Below are 17,346 nucleotides of genomic sequence, written 5' to 3'. Positions count from 1 at the left end.
AGTAATAGTAATAGTAATAGTAATAGTAATAGTAATAGTAATAGTAATAGTAATAGTAATAGTAATAGCAATAGTAACAGTAATAGTAACAGTAATAGTAATAGTAATAGTAATAGTAACAGTAATAGTAACAGTAATAGTAATAGTAATAGTAATAGTAATATTCATGTTGCTAACTGTCCGGACTAGCACCTGTTTTGTCCGGGATAGCGTGTACACACTGCAAATGTTTGGCCGCGCCTGGCCCGGACTAGTTTGATGTAGGATCAAATTTGAAATCTGTACGGAATAAGAGTAAGAGATTGAGAGTAACTCGTTTACGGTGATTGTTTTACAGTAATAGTAATGGTGCGGTAACGGAGAGAATCATTTTTTATTACAGTCTGTCGCAGAAGAGTACGTATCCTGTTATGGGTAAGCGCCCTCGCCATCATACTCTACTGCAGTCTTCTGCCAGAGCAGGAGCAGAGCAGAAACCCTGTCGGACAGCCGGAAACAGTTCACATCCTCATGTTCTTCGCTAAAGCTGAGAAGAATGACCTGCTTCAACAGCAACTTCGAGCCAACATTAGGTTCGTTCCCCGTTACAATAATTCGTCGTGTTATCGCATCGCGTGCGTTATAAAAGCATGACAGCAAGCTTTTTAATCTTAAATGACGTTTCACCGATCTCGTGCGAACGTGTATCGATATGTTTCACGTCGTTATCTCGACTTTCCAGTAGCAGTACGAGAACTAATTCGATTTTATTTCATGGTATTCACAAAATATTAGTGTCCAGTAGTGGTGAGAGCTTTCACGCTCGTGTTTGCTATTCCCAAGAAATGCCTTCCAATGTCGGTAGCAGCGTTTGCGACCGTAAAAATGCACCTGGCTTCTAAATCGAGCCAAAGACAAGTGATACGAGAACCCTTGTGGACGCCTATATACAACAGTCTCGCATTTTTCCCTAACCACGCCATCACTCACGGGTCGAACTCTGACAACCGCATTTTCTTACGCAGGTCTATGGTGAAGCATGCAACTGGTAGGATCAAGTACCATTTCCTGGGCGACGCGAACAGCACCCGGATCGCAGCCGACATCCTGGAAAACGTGTTCAATACAATTCCGCACAGAGAGAATCTAGTCATACAGGTATTAGAAACACGGAAGATACCTGCGCTAGATGAGATTGTCTATGCATTCCTAATTGCATCATGCATTCCTAACCTGTGCGACGTCCGCGGATATCGGCTCGCATGTCCAAACTTGTTAGCGTTTGCAACATTCGCAACGAAATTTAATGTGGAGAGGTAGAACAATGGAATTTAGAAAGTAATAAATTCAAAATGATAAATTAAAAGTTAGAAATTAGAAGTTAAAAGTTAGAAATTATAAATTAGAAACTGGAAGTTAGAAATTAGAAATTAAAGATTAGAAATTAGAAATTAGAAATTAGCAATAAGAAATAAAAAATAAAAAATTATACATTAGAAATTAGACATTATATATTCGAAATTCGAAATTAGAAATTAAACATTAGAAATTTGAAATTGGATATTTGCAATTAAAAGTTCAACTTTATAAATTAGAAATTAAAAAATTATAATACACTTAATATTTTCACGGTCCGTTACCAGGTGCAGACATACGAAGTCGAATCGGTCGTTGCAAAAGTAGTACACGACGTATGGCCTATTCAGCGGTTGTTTAAAAGTTACCGAACGAAATACAATCTCTTCAACGACATATTCTACTTCATTCCGTTCGCCCTTCACAAGGTCATTGACCTGTCTGAGGTCGATCGTATCATCAAAGTGGATGCCGACATGAGATTAATGAACGACATTCGGAAACTTTGGCGGGAGTTTGATGAATTCAAAGAGGAGACAATATTCGCGCTGGCTCAAGAGCAACAACCTGTATATTATCAAAGGTTTGCAAAGGCACGCGAGGCTGTTGGTGACGACAGGCTGGGCATGCCGCCACCTAGTGGCAAACCGGGTTACAATGGTGGCCTCTACCTTATCAACCTCGACCACATGTCGAAATCTAAGAAATATCAAGCGGCGGTATCTGAGAGAAATCTGAGATATTTAATGCGAAAGTACTATTTCACGAAATCGCATCTCGGCGACCAAGAAGTGGTGACGATATTGGGCATGGAGTATCCCGAACTGTTTCACACGCTGCCGTGCACGTGGAATCGGCAGCTGTGCCGCAAGTATGCGCGCTCCATCACCATGCCCTCGGCTTTATTCGAACTGTTCAACCGATGTGACGGAGCGGTGAACTTGTACCACGGCAACTGTCACACGCCATTTCCACCCGAAGCTGAGTTGTAACCGAGCGCGTATGTGCATGTTTTGTCGTGCGGCTCTTAACGCAATTCTAGTTTAATCGCAACGACGTGCATTGTATTTGGCAGATTGATAGTATGCGTTGTATATGATTATTAATTAAGGAGAAACTTAGGAAAGTGTTGAGCAACTTTAGATGCACTCTATTTGAAAAAACAGTGGACAAAATATATAGTACGCATTTAAAAGATAATATTGTAAATGGCGCTCCGTAGCTATAGATGAGTTTAATAAATGTCCACGTTGCAACGCGAAACGTTGTTGCTGTTTCAAGCCTCTAATTCGATTCAATTAAGAGCATTTATGATAAAAAAACATTTGGAGTATATGCCATTTGGGGACTGCTAGCAATGGGTTGAATCCCTTAATAGTTATTTACTTATTTCTATCTGTTAGGATTGCCAAACGTAAAGAAAGCTTGCTAAAATCACTGGATGCAGTATCATGTCCACCCGCTCACGCTACATCTATATGTATTCAACACCCGCACGCGGTGTTCATATATATAGATGCAGTGTGAGCAGGCTGGTATGCAGCTCTAGAACTATAGTCCTTCGCTCTGCCTGTGACATGATACTGCAGCCAGCGAGTAAAAGAGCAAGATTCCGGTTTGTGTTTTGTGTTGTATGTTGAATTTTGCGAGCGTTAGTGCACTTTATATATTGTGCTCGTGGCGTTACATAGAGGATTCGTCATCGCGCGAATAATAAATGTATGTTTGTGAGTTGAACAAAGAATAAAAGAATAAATATGATGCAGATTTTCGCATCTTATATTCTTGTGCACACGTTGCATTCGGTACCACGCGGATACAGGGTGCTATTACTGCCCTTGGTCGCGTAGAAAAATATCGTTCCATTCGAAACATTACCGTCTGAAAGTATTTAGAATCTCAGAAACGATGGCTGTCGAATTAATAAACTAAAGTCATGATTGTGCTTTTAATGTCAGCGCAGGTGTGTCAACGACAGATGTGAAATGTGCGCTTACCAACAAATACGCGATGAATTCCAGGCACAAACGAGCCAAAAACAATACCCTCCGCTACACTTCGTGCGGAGGATAAATATGCGATGGAATCTATCTCACATAGCCGCGGTAAGATTGTGCAGAGCCCACATACATAGCATGCCAGAGATATACGTACCTCCTCGTTGGAAAAGCTCAATTAGCAAGGAAGAAAGAAAGGAGAGGAAGAAGGAGAGCGAGAGAGAAAGCAATATGGTGGGAGATATTTAGGGAGGTGAGCGCGATAGGGAACCCCGAGCGAGATGCCCACGTTATAGTTTAAGTAACGTTCACTTCTAGGTTGGGACAAGTGTCATGTCAAGTATTCTGTCTCTGAAATGTGACACCAAATGTAAACGGGGCATTCGCACCGTTGCCACGTCTGCGCAGCGTGATCTTGACATTGCTGGGTCTTAATTCCGCTGCCAACACATCCCTGAGTCATCTATCTTGCGTGCATAATGCAAATTAGTGCATTCTACTGCCGATTTTTATCCCCCAGCGAAATACGCTGCGTGAGACCGGACACACCGCGCGGACCCGGCACCGTATTTAACGATCGCAAGCGGCCAGCGTAGAAAATTGCGCAGTGTGTCCTATACCCCGAGGCTAGACCCCGACTACTTCCCTACTAGGCTTTCCCCTAGAGTGGAGACTCCACTGCGGTGCTTGGAATCCTCGGAGCATCGCGATGAGCATCGCATGTACTTTCGCCCCGGGGAGACGCGAGAGAGAGAGAGGACAATACCGCATTGCCCGGTGCCAGACTAGTGGCCATTCGTCATTTGATTAGTATAATCTCACAGGAAACTCACACACTGCTTTAGAAATGTGTGTCCATGAGCATCCCGGTAGACAATTTAGCAACAATGCACAGTGAGTGAAGTACAAGATAAAAATAACATTCCGGTTTTGTCTCCAGCTGAGTGAGCTGACGCGAAGGATGGAAGAAATGCTGCGATGTGTTCCGCGATCATTCATCTCTCTCTCTCTCTCTCTCTCTTCCCCTTCTCTCTCTCTCTCTCTCTCTCTCATCTTCTCTCTCTCTCTCTCTCCTGTTCTTTCTCGCTCTCCTCGCTCTCTCTCTCTCTCTTCTCTCTCTCTCTCAATCTTGCCCTCTCGCCTTCTCCCCTTTTATGCACGTCGAATCGTGTATTTTATTAGCCGAGGTCTGATCTATAGCAAGCACGTGCTCGAATATTATAATATTTCTACTTATTATTTGTAAAACATTCGTAATTTTTTATTTACCCGTTCACTAGTAATATTAATGTTTGGCTTATTAAAAGAACTTAAAGCGAAAGTATCGCGCTTTCGCAGTCGCGCTTTCAGGATGCCTGCTGTATAATCGTTACGTTTATGCAACAAAAAAACACAGTCTGCGAAGAGAAATGCCAGATTTTCGCATATGAATATCGTCAAGAGCGCCGGCAAGAAGCTGATCGTGATTCCGACCCGACGTAAATACTGCTGAGTAATCGAATGCGATTTTATCTGCGATCCTGACTGAATGGTAAGAATGAGACCAGAAACGGAATATAGACTAGATATTTAGAGAATAGTGAGACCGTGGTGGGTGTAGGCGAGAGCAGAGAGAGAGAGAGAGAGAGAAAAAGAGAGAGAGAGAGAGAGAGAGAGAGAGAGAGAGAGAGAGCGAAAGCGAGAGCGAGAGAGGGGAGAGGAAGATACACGAGTCTGCAGATTTAGAATGGTTGTTCACCTACACACGCGGGCTCTTCTATATAACATATACTGCGCTCAAGTATGATGATATATGATGCTCTCAAGTGTACGCGCCTCTCTCAGTGCTGATAATCCTGGTAACTAACAATACACTTTCAACAATTTAATGTGTATTGTTGAACACATTCTAACAATAGGCGCGTTCACACTGGCGCGAATAAGCGGGATGCAAATCCTGGTTTTTCAATCGCGATCGAAATACCGAGATTATTACAAGTGTGAACGCAATAATACCCACTAATAATTGCGATCAGCATCGCGCTCCAAATCATTCCGGCAGTGAGCATGCGCAGTTCTATTAATAGAATTATCCCGCTCGGCGATTAGCGCGATTATTCGCCTGTGTGAACAACACAACACATTTATCCCGGTATTTCATCGCGATTAGCATCCCGGTTTTTCTTGTGTGTGAACGCGCCTAATATAATATGTATTGTTGTAGAACCTATAAAAAAGATTATTCCCTGAAATATTTTTTCTTATTGACTTTGGTGCCACTGGGGCCATATCATGGAAAAATATTTCGAATTTGTTAAAATTGCTTTATCCGGATGTTTAGGACCAAAATATTTTTAATTAACGATCTCGTCTTTGTTATTATAGTATATATAGTGTTATTTTAAGAAATATATCGATATTGCTTTAATTAAACTTAAAATTGACATTTATTGAAATGAATTTGTTGAAATTATTTGATTGATTTTATTGAATTTATTAAAAATGAAATTGAATTTAAATACACAGTTGTTAGGTTCTACAACAATACATATGATATTGTTAGAAGGTGTTCAACAATACACACTGTATTGTTGAACGGGTATTGTTAGTTACTATGATTATCTGCTCTGAGAATTCTTCGCGCTTTATATAGCGTGAATGTTGATAATGATCCAGATTGAAAATAGACTAAATGGAGCTGTGCTAACAAACCAGCAGGCGGGGCCTGGCGGACGGAAAGGTCGCCAAATCGTCAGGGCGGACCGACTTCGTGCGCCACGGTGTGGAGCAGCCTAAAAAATACTTTTTTTATTACAAGAGCTCTTTTTTGATTTTGTATGAAAAAAAAGAGCTCTCGTAATTTTGTTTACGGGAGCTTGGCCAGAGCTACTTTTTCATAGCATGATTTTGTTAAAATTTTCATAATTTTGACGCACTGACTCTAATAATGTCTCAGAAGCCAGAAATTGTGTCGAATTATCGTAAAGGTGTTTCCCAAACAAAAGTCAAGATGATGCTTTGGCGAAATCGACGAGGTCACAAATTATTCCTAATGGTGACAAAATCACGGAGGCCGGGTTTACATGTTGCTGTATGCATGTTGTGTACAAAGTATGACTGCATGCACTGATTGTCTCATTCGCATTGTTTTTTAATTCAAATCTCGTTATGTCTAGCCATTTAATAAAAAAAACTTGCTTGCCCGAACAGGGAAGTGCAATTTCAAGCTATACCTGCCCCGGAGAGAATTTTGGTTGCCCCGGGCCATCGGGCAAGCGGGTTTGTCGAGCCCGGCACCGCAGGGTTCGAATTTCGGCTGAAAATCTAGTGGACAGCAGGACCACCAACTTCAGAAAGTTGGTGGACATGCACAAAAATTTGGAGGTCAGCTTATTTACTAGCAGTGAGTAACAAAATAGTATATAAAGATAACCATTGGAATTAAAACAGCATACGCATAACAAGGCGTTAATGAAGACAAATAATATCTTCATTAACTCTTGATGTAACTTAATTAGAGTTGGTCAAATAATGTTTCAATCTCTAGGAATGTCGTGGGAGCTTCTGGGTAAGGTTTTACTTTCGTTTTTCTCTTCTCCAGTCCACGGTACCCCCTTGCATAGTCCGAGATTCCTCTGACCAATGCCCACACCGACGATTTTGGTGGTTTTGGTGTGGGTTAGTGGGTGTGGGTTAGTGGGTTCCTCTAACCCACACCAAAACCACCAAAATCGTCGGTGTGGGCATTGGTCAGAGGAATCTCGGATTACCCCTTGCATAGATATATCAATGCTGCCGCACATCCACAAAGTTACAAGTGCCTAGAATCTTCAAGTATATACAGTTTAAATTTCTTCTAAATATCTACCTGAATAAAAACAGTCCACTTTCTACGTGACGAATTCAGAAAACAGCTTTGATTACGTGCGTGTCAGGTGTCACTGGTCGTGCCCTAACTTCCCACAATAACCCCTGCGATATATAAACTTTAATATTGTTACGCGGTTTACGAGACCGCACACACGCACACACACACACACACGCACACACACACACACACACACACACACCACACACACACACGCGCACACACACACACACACACACACACAGAACTTATCCGCGAATTGCAATATTACCGACAATCACGTGCCGCCGGCCATACTGGTATTCCGAACACGAACCCATGTTACACGTTAACATGTTAACACGTTAACACGTTAACACGTTAACACGTTAACACGTTAACACGTTAAGCCCGGCGCACACGTGGCGATTTTTTACGACAGTACCGTCGATTTTTATCGCCGGTACAGTCGATAAAAAATCGCCACGTGTGCGCCACCCGGCGACAATTCAACCGTCTGTCAGCGACATACCACTGTAAGAACTGTACGTGACCTGTTCAAACCACACACGGCGCTGCCAATATTTGATCACGTGCTTCAAATCATGCATTTGATTGGTTAATCCAAAAACTGTTGCCGGGATCCATCGCCAGTGCGGCGCACACGTTGCGATTGTTCAGCGCTGGGCAACAAATATCAAACATGTTTGATATTCCAGCGACGAGTTTCTGGCGTCAAAATCGGTGACGCCGGGCAGCGGCACACGTGGCGATATTCTCGGCGATTTTGTTGCTGGCAACAGAATCGCCGGTACTGTCGATAAAAATCGCCACGTGTGCGCCGGGCTGTTAACATGTTACACAACCCATGTTAATCTTCTGACCAGCGCAAGCTACCGATTTTACTTACATAGGCTATAGTGTTATTATGGTAATATATATTAGCAGTAGGTGGATCCGGTTTTGCAGAACTGGTTTATCAGTATTAGTTTGGGATGCTAGAGTTTGATGAGGTCACCGCACAGTCGGCAGATTGGTAGATTGCACAAATCGGAAGATTGCGCGCAACATATAGACTTGAGTTCGTTTACATCGTGAGCGTTCAGAGATTTTATCGATTTTACTGCATCTAGCTATCAAACGCAGCTTTTTATAATGCCTAGTGTATGCACGCTTGCCAACTGTCTGTTGTGAATAAATATGAAAAGGAAATACATTAAACATTGTGTGTTTTAACGATAAATTTTTTTTGATTTGCTAATTTATCTAATGTAGAACATGTTTCGCCCTGCCCTGGGCTCATCAATGCATCTTATGTTATTTACATACATGTCGAAGTAAATTTATCTATATGTAACGTTCGTCCCTCTGTCCCTGTCCCCCTCGTTGTTCGTCGTGCCTGGCCCGCAGCGCCCTCCGCTGCCAGGGGTCGGCCGAGCCAAGTTCGGGCAGGCCCTACGGCCTCCGCGCTGGCTATAGGACAGGGTTGAGGGAGAGGGTGTTACTCCCCCACCCACGTTCTACCAGGTCATGCTAGATAAGATGACAGCCGTACAGTTCTTGTAAGTTGTAAGATATATCATATAGGTCCTTTATTATACACGCCGGTCCGCACGTCAACGCGATGGCTGTTCGTGCCTGCACGCGCACTATCAACCACGGGAGCTAGCGGCTCAGCCGCTGCCCCCACCACTCCATCTCATGCGCCTACGCCGCACCAGGGAGTCTATAATAGGCTCCCTGGCCGCACGCAGCAGCTCGCGTCGAATCTCCTCCCGCACGGACACAAAACCACTACACCGGCACAGATATGTTGCTACCACACGGACACGGATACACGTACACTATATAGATATAGATACACTGCCAACCGCTACATACGTACGAAAATACGTACTGCCACTATATAGGTACAGATACACATACAGCCCCTACATAGGTACGGCGGATATATTTCTACCCGGTTCAATGCTGTTTCGGCCGTCGTGCGCGCACACACAGTAAAAACGCCTGCTCCCGCCCGTACTTAGAACAAAGAGCCGGCAAAACAGCTTCCCTGCCGCCTCTCGCGCCGCTCACTATATTATCGCCTACGCCATCGTTTACATGTCTTTATGTTCACATGCGTGACTGACCAGTTTACACAGTAGTGTAAGCGTGTGATACGTCTTACATTAAAGTGCGTAGAAATGTTGACACTTTAATAAACACAAGCATACGAGAGGAGACAGTGCCACAAAGAAATAGATTTATTACAAGAGAAGATGCTTGTAACAGTACAATAGCACGGCAGTGCAAAGAAGTTGCCAAGATATAGACAGTACAATAAGTGATTACTCCTACAACAAGTGTGAAGGAATTCCACGTTAGGAAAGTCATCGAAAGTAAAAAAAAAGAAGGATCAGCATTACTTTATTACAGTAGTACTGTGGCACGTGTCAAATAAGCAAACAATAATAATATCTTATAAACAATGAAGATTTTTATTTTATCTTCCGGAACTTTTTTGTTAATAAATTATATTGGTAATGAAAATACTATTAATATCTGATAAAACCATCATTTCTACTAATTTCCATCGTATTCTTGTGGTAGAATTAGACAGGTATTTTTCCTTTACTATTTATTTATTTATTTATCATGCTCTGGATAAGCTGGTGGCATGATAAATGGAGCTTTGGCTGGCTTCTGGTGTTTCTCCCCCTTCCACATGTCTGCGATGCCTAGCTGACATAGCCCCTCAGTCGACCTCTTCTCATAGGGGCTGGGGGAGTCCTGGGTTGGTAGGCTTCTGGCGCTGGCAGGTCATCCGGGGTTGTGTCCTCCGTTGGCTGGACGATGGTCGTCCTTGCAGGTGGCAACGAAGTGCGCAGGTGGCGCAGGCGGCGATGGATTATGTTGAACTGTAAATTCGTGAGTCCTATGCTTAGAGTAGTATCTATCAGGGTAATTCGCATTGAACTCGTCCATGAAGAGGAAGCCTGAGCCTCCGTTGCGAAGCTGGGTCCAGGTCAGTGGTGCCCAGGGGTTGTTCTCAACGTGCGGCAAGCCGTCTAGACCAGAGCCGCCTGGGTGGGAGTGATATCAAGGCGGTAGATCGTTGGGTAGGTCTATATTGCAAGGTTTCTAACGTTGAATTAGCAATGTTAATGTTAAAGACACGCATTTAAAATCCAAATTGCAAGGAATTAAAGCATTCATAGTTATACTCATTGCTGTTAACAGTTAATGAAACTCTGTTACTTTAGCAAGAGCACACAGTATGCTATTTAAGAACCAAAACATTTAAAGAAAACAAAGTCTCACAAGCTCTAATATTGGCTGTTAAACTACGCAACACAACCAAACCATAAGTCAGTCCTCTTACTCTTAGTCTTACGAACACATGTGCGTAACGCAAAAATAGAGTAGCTACTAGGTCTACTGAAAAGAGTAAGGAGAGAATTACGCAGCACACACAATCAAGGCGCAACCAGCATTTCTACAAAAAGTGAGCTACCAAGCATGACCAGCGATTAATGAATAGAAAAAGGCGAGCATACATCAGCAGCTAAACACAAGCGCTGGCGCGACTCAACGGGACACCTTATAGGCGGATTGTGAGGTTCCAACACAGGGAGTGAGGAGGGCGTGGCATAGTAGGTGTGACGGTGCTTACTTTTAATAATTTGAACACATTGAATAATGAAGACGTGTGTACTCGTGACACAGTCTGATATATTATTCAATCGTGGAAGATTCACATTGCCATGACCACGCCGCCATTTGCATTGTTTACAAAAACATAAGCGCCCCTAGCGGGCGATACCGAAAAGAAAATACGTACTCCGGTGGAATGCCGCAACATCCAGGGGGACATCATTCGACAGGGATGTCGAAAGCGCAGACCATAGTATCTCAATCCACGTGACAACTTAGTAACTTTCACAAAACGCGATAACATACTCACAACTTAGATTAGAACGCGAGTAACGAGTATGCGTGATTGCCGAACAATGAGTGTGCGCGATTGTCCTGATTGTCGAAAGACAAAGTTCAAACAGTCCTCTGAACCAAATTACTCGAGCTAAATGATAATCTTTTACGAATAATGAATCACCGGTAGCCCTTTCCAAACAACGAACGTTTAGTCCTTGTGTACGCGGACAAGCGCAAACGAAACGACAGTCCTTAACACAGGTAAGTGTCCTTGTTCCAAAACGTAAATGAACAACAGTCCATAAGAAACACTAAAAGTCCATAACATGAACCAACACAACATACACAGTCCTGAGGTAAATGATACTCAATACACACACAAAACAGTCCAATAGTCTATTGGCACTCTTGCCATTCAAATCCTAAACATCGAGTCTCTCGGACTTCGGCGGATAGGGGATTCGTCATCGCGCGAATAATAAATGTATGTTTGTGAGTTGAACGAAGAATAAAAGAATAAATATGATGCAGATTTTTCCTATCTTATATTCTCGTCCACACGTTGCATTCGGTACCACGCGGATACAGGGTGCTATTAGTGTCCTTAGTCGCGTAGACAAATATCGTTGCAGTCGAAACAATACTGTCTGAAAGTATTTAGAATCTCAGAAACGAGGGCTGTCGAATTAATAAACTAACGTCATGATTGTGCTTTCAATGTCAGCGCAGGTGTGTCAACGACAGATGTGGAATGTGCGCTTACCAACAAATACGCGATGAATTCCAGGCACACATACAAACGAGCCAAAAGCAATACCATCCGCTACACTTCGTGCGGAGGATAAATATGCGATGGAATCTATCTCACATAGCCGCGGTAAGATTGTGCAGAGCCCACATACATAGCATGCCAGAGATATAGGTACTTCCTTGTTGGAAAAGCTCAATTAGCAAGGAAAGAAAGAAAGGAGAGGAAGAAGAGAAGCGAGAGAGAAAGCAATATGGTGGGAGAATATTAGGGAGGTGAGCGCGATAGGAACCCCGAGCGAGATGCCCACGTATAGTTTAAGTAGCGTTCACTTCTAGGTGTGGGACAAGTGTCATGTCAAGATTTCTGTCTCTGAAATGTGACACCAATGTAAACGGGGCATTCGCACCGTTGCCACGGTCTGCGCAGCGTGATCTTGACATTGCTGGGTCTTAATTCCGCTGCCAACACATCCTGAGTCATCTATCTTGCGTGCATAATGCAATTAGTGCATTCTACTGCGATTTTATCCCCCAGCGAAATACGGAGATTTTTTGGGGTCAGCTTATTTACTAGCAGTGAGTAACAAAATAGATATATAAAGATAACCATTGAATTAAACAGCATACGCGATAACAAGGCCGTTAATGAAGACAAATAATGTCTTCATTAACTCTTGATGTAACTTAATTAGAGTTGGTCAAATAATGTTCAATCTCTAGGAATGTCGTGGGAGTTCTGGTAAGGTTTTACTTTTCGTTTTTCTCTTCTCCAGTCCACGGATACTATTATTTCATAGAACACACATTATATAATACACATTACGTGCGCTCTTCCTCGCGCAGATATCTCCCAAGGAAGAAGCGCAACAGAACGCGCGCGCGAAAGCACTGCTCGCCGCCTGCAGCGCCACCAACGCAGCGGGCGACAAAGCATCGCCGACCGGCGCGCGTCGTCAGCGCTTCCTCAGCTCGATTCTCGTCGACGACCGACGTCGCCTGCTCTACTGCATCGTCCCGAAGGCCGGCTCCAGCAACTGGCAGCGCGTATTCGCGGCGCTGTCCACGGAACCCGTCGGCGACCCGCTAGCGTTCGACGCCTACAACATTAACAAGCGACACGGCCTGAAACACCTGCGCGCGTACCGACCGTCGGAGGGCCGACGTCGGCTAGAAACCTACTTCAAGTTTATCTTCGTGCGCGATCCGTACGAGCGCCTCCTGTCGGCGTTCGCAAGCATCTTCCTGAAGCCGCTCGCCGACTTCGGCACGCAGCACAAGCTGATGTTCGCTAAGTATCGTCGGCACGTCGTCGCCAACTACAGACGCGACGCCGACGCCGACCCTCGCGACCTCAACGTGACCTTCGACGAATTCGCGCGCTATCTCACCGACGAGCTCACCCTGGCGGCCGATCCGTTCTCGGTATCGTACACGGGCAGTTTGAATCCGCACTGGGCGCCGATGTACGAGCTGTGCGACCCGTGTCGCGTGCGATACGACGTCGTCGGCACGCACCGCACGATGGCGGCCGACGCCGACTACGTGCTACGGCGCATGAACGTCGCCCACCTGCTGCGCTACCCGTCGTACGGCGCGAAGCAAAACATGACGCGGTCTGCGATGCCAGACTTCTACCGTAGCCTGAGCGCCGACGTCGTGGCGAAGATACGGCGACTGTACGACGTCGATTTCAAACTGTTTCGATTCAACGCGAGCGAAGTAGACGAATTTGTTTCGTAGGCATTGCAGACGTTGACATCGCGGTCGATTTGTAGAAATTAATATCGTCACCTATCTCGGCCTTGCGGTGATTTTTTGTGTCTGCGTTTTTTTTCGACCTGCTTATCACAATGGCCGTCTGCTTTACAAGCAATTAAACTGGCGATGTGTGGTTAATGAGTGTAGGTTGCGTTGCTAATGGTTGTTGCCGTGTGATACTACACATGACATTGCTCTAGGGGTGATTGTTTTCCGATGTTTCTGACATTTCTGATCGATTACCTAACATGTTAAGGCGGGCCTACGTGATCTGGTCTTCTCGTTGTTTTAGGTTTTCGTGTTGTCTGTCCCCCAGTCGACGTTGGTGCCCTACACCGCTCGTTATAGCTACTTTGCTATTGAGATCTTAACTTCTGCAGGTCAATGCTTTAGCTGTTGGGGTGACAGTTTCACTTGCTGTTATTTTATAATGCGCATGATGTAATTTGTGTGTAGCAGCAATGCTACAACGCACGCACGCACGCACACACGCACGCACGCACGCACACACACACACACACACACACACACACACACACACACCTATACCTTCTGGAGGTGAATGCTCTAGCTAGAGAGAGATCCGCGACTTGCATTAACAAGTGCCGCGGAGCAACAGCGCTCATCTAACGTCTACTGCGGTGACTCCGTGGTGGAGTGGTGGATTCTAGTAAACCGCTGTTAGTCCCAAATGGTGTTCACATACGCGCCGAAACAGTGGAAGGCACAGGGATGGTATCAAGAACCTTCTCAAGGAATTTTGTTGGGATCGTTATGAAAGTTGCCGCACGAGATGGCGCGTACGTTTAAGTGTCTTAAGATTAAAGATGGAAGCTCCCATCGTACGTAGTAGCAATAACTATTTACAAGACATAATAGGTAAACACTCATCCATTTACCTACGCAAGCCTACAGGTTGAAATAGAGAGCCGCCACCTGTAACTAGTTAACGCAGACAAAAACTACACAGTACTATCACCACCACATGCACTGGCAGTGGCCACTGGCAGTGGCATAAGTTACATGTAACACACTGACAGTACAGAATTCCATAGAAATTATACGATTTAAGGAGCATAAACCTTCTTCAACCAAATTTAGCTTTTGAAATTTCACTGTGACATTGTAGCCCTCATACATCCAGGCATGCATAGATTCTACTAGCAAACCCGGCAGTCAAATTCTTTCTAACAGTAAACAAATCCATGTTTAACCCTCCGCTTGAGGGTCAAAAGGTTATCCGACACTTACTCTTTGCATGTCAGCAGAAAGTACATTTCATGGTCCTTTCAATAAAGCCATAAAAATGCTAGGTCACCGCTGAAACGAAAAAGTTTTTAATCGCTCGCGTCAGACCATGTCCTCAAAAAATGTCTAAAATCTGCCCTGTGCCCCATTGAACTTTGACCTGTGACCTCCAATTTTGGCACAGTGCTGGCTTTTCCTACCATGATGCTATACCTGGACTCTACGAGCCTAGGTCGAGCCGTTTAGATTTGTGCCGCAATTCTGCATTTCCTCCCTATACCTTAAGTTAAGGAGGGAATGTTCCCCCTGCTTTTACACCTCTTGACCTTTGACCCTTGACCCCCAGCTTCGACATCCCAACTCGTTTTCGGATTCCCCCCCCCACGTCCCGAATATCGTGACCGTACGTCGAGCGGTTAAGGTTTGTGCCCAACTGTTGACGCACGGACGGACGGACGATCATGCGATTCTACAAGCTGCATCTGACTACGCCAGATGAGCTAATAATAGCAATATTACCGACAATCCCGTGCCGCCGGCCATATTGGTAGTCCGTACACGAACCCATTTTACACGTAATCTTCTGATCAGCGCAAGCTACCGATTTTAATTACATAGGCTATAATGTTATTATGGTAATATATATTAGCAGTAGGTGGATCCCGGTTTTGCAGACTGGTTTATCAGTATGGTTTGGGATGCTAGAGTTTGATGAGGTCACCGCACAGTCGGCAGATTGGTAGATTGCACAAATCGGAAGATTGCGCGCAACATATTGACTTGAGTTCGTTTACATCGTGAGCGGTCAGAAATGTCATCGATTTTACTGAATCTAGCTATTAAACGCAGCTTTTTATAATACCTAGTGTACGCACGCTTGCCAACTGTCTGTTGTGAATAAATATAAAAAATAAATACATTACACGTTACATACATACATACATACACACAACGTTAAAAATTTATTGATTTGCTAATTTATCTAACGTAGAACATGTTTCGCCCTGCCCTGGGCTCATAAATGCATCTTATGTTATTTACATACATGTCGAAGTAAATTTATCTATATGTAACGTTTGTCCTTCTGTCGCTGTCCCCCTCGTTGTTCGTCGTGCCTGGCCCGCAGCGCCCTCCGCTGCCAGGGGTCGGCCGAACCAAGTTCGGGCAGGCCCTACGGCCTCCGCGCTGGCTAGGACAGGGTGGAGGGAGGGGGTGTTACTTCCCCAACCAGGTTCTACCAGGTCATGCTAGATAAGATGACAGCCGTACAGTTCTTGTAAGTTCTAAGATATATCATATATGTAGCAAGGTAAAGCCGTTGCTTCACCTACCCCAGGCTCTCGGTTCGGCTGCAGGAGGGTATCCTCCCTAGGTAGCTGACGGGAAACGCCGATAGGAATAACACGAACACAGAATTGTAATGTACTGGACGTGCGTATAATATATATATGAGTGTAAACCACTAACAAGAGAACTACTATACTCGTACAATATGTTATTCAGGCTGCGCCGCATATCGCGTACAATGTATATATATAGGTATACCTAGAGAGCCGACTCCTATGTCGCCTCTGCGCGCGCGTGTCGCGTACAAACGTAAAAAGGTTATACCTGAGGTTGTCGCTTGATACCAGGAATCACTCGGCGGTGTGCGGCTCCGGAGATAGAATAAGGAAAAGGGACAAATACCAATTTTCAGGGAAAACGCAGGGCGAGGAGAAAAACCAGACCAACGTGAGAGACCCGAGTGTGTCGCTAACTTGTCGCGCGTCCCATTCACGACGGCGGCCATAAAATTGTAGCCCCGGTATAGTAGAGAGCCATAAAGGCACGCTCTACCCCGCAAATTGCTGTTTTTATGATTCGCCGAACATCGAGCAATCTGCAGAACGCAAGATTGTTTGTAAATCGGCTTGTTTTGGAAATGGCGAATCGTCTATACTACATATAGGTCCTTTATTATACACGCCGGTCCGCACGTCAACGCGATGGCTGTTCGTGCCACAGGCACTTGAAGCGTTTCAATAAAATATATACGCAAGGGTCGTGTGCTGTGCACGGCGACAGTTAAATATAAACTACAGTTATATACGGTTATATATTTAACTGTCGCCGTGCACAGCACACGACCCCTGCGTAGATATTTTATTGAAACGCTTCAAGTGCCTGTGGTTCGTGCACTATCATAGCCCACGGGGAGCTAGCGCCAGCGCTGCCCCCATCACTCCATCTCATGCGCCTACGCCGCGCGCAGCAGCTCGCGTCGAATCTCCTCCCGCACGGACACAAAACAACTACACCGGCACAGATATGTTGCCACCACACGGACACGGATACACGTACACTATATAGATATAGATACACTGCCAACCGCTACATAGGTACGAATATACGTACTGCCACTATATAGGTACGGATACACATACAGCCACTACATAGGTACGGCGGATATATTTCTACTCGGCTCAATGTTGTTTCGGCCACAGGCACTTGAAGCGTTTCAATAAAATATAA

General features: G+C 44.6%; 2 protein-coding genes across 2 annotated transcripts in view; both read left to right on the top strand.

The window, feature by feature from the left end:
• The window catches only part of LOC106817808, a 7,297-nt gene extending 4,201 nt beyond the window's left edge, over positions 1–3,096 (top strand). The window contains exons 5-7 of the mRNA XM_014822509.1: positions 383–572; positions 1,005–1,137; positions 1,623–3,096. Of these exons, the coding sequence (XP_014677995.1) occupies positions 383–572; positions 1,005–1,137; positions 1,623–2,327 (1,028 nt within the window). The 3' untranslated portion in view covers positions 2,328–3,096. The remainder of the gene's footprint in view (positions 1–382; positions 573–1,004; positions 1,138–1,622) is intronic.
• An 8,306-nt stretch (positions 3,097–11,402) lies between these two features.
• Positions 11,403–13,930, top strand: LOC106817807 (carbohydrate sulfotransferase 11-like). The gene is made up of 2 exons (XM_014822508.1): positions 11,403–11,432; positions 12,670–13,930. The coding sequence occupies exons 1-2, from the start codon at positions 11,403–11,405 to the stop codon at positions 13,564–13,566; spliced, it is 927 nt and encodes a 308-aa protein (XP_014677994.1). The 3' UTR covers positions 13,567–13,930.
• Positions 13,931–17,346: the final 3,416 nt, after the last annotated feature.

The sequence above is a fragment of the Priapulus caudatus genome, unplaced genomic scaffold, assembly GCF_000485595.1.
Source record: "Priapulus caudatus unplaced genomic scaffold, Priapulus_caudatus-5.0.1 Scaffold1873, whole genome shotgun sequence".
Classification (NCBI taxonomy): Eukaryota; Metazoa; Priapulida; class Priapulimorpha; order Priapulimorphida; family Priapulidae; genus Priapulus; species Priapulus caudatus.
The sequence above is the reverse complement of the archived record's forward strand: the minus strand, read 5'-3'. Positions and strand labels throughout refer to the sequence as shown.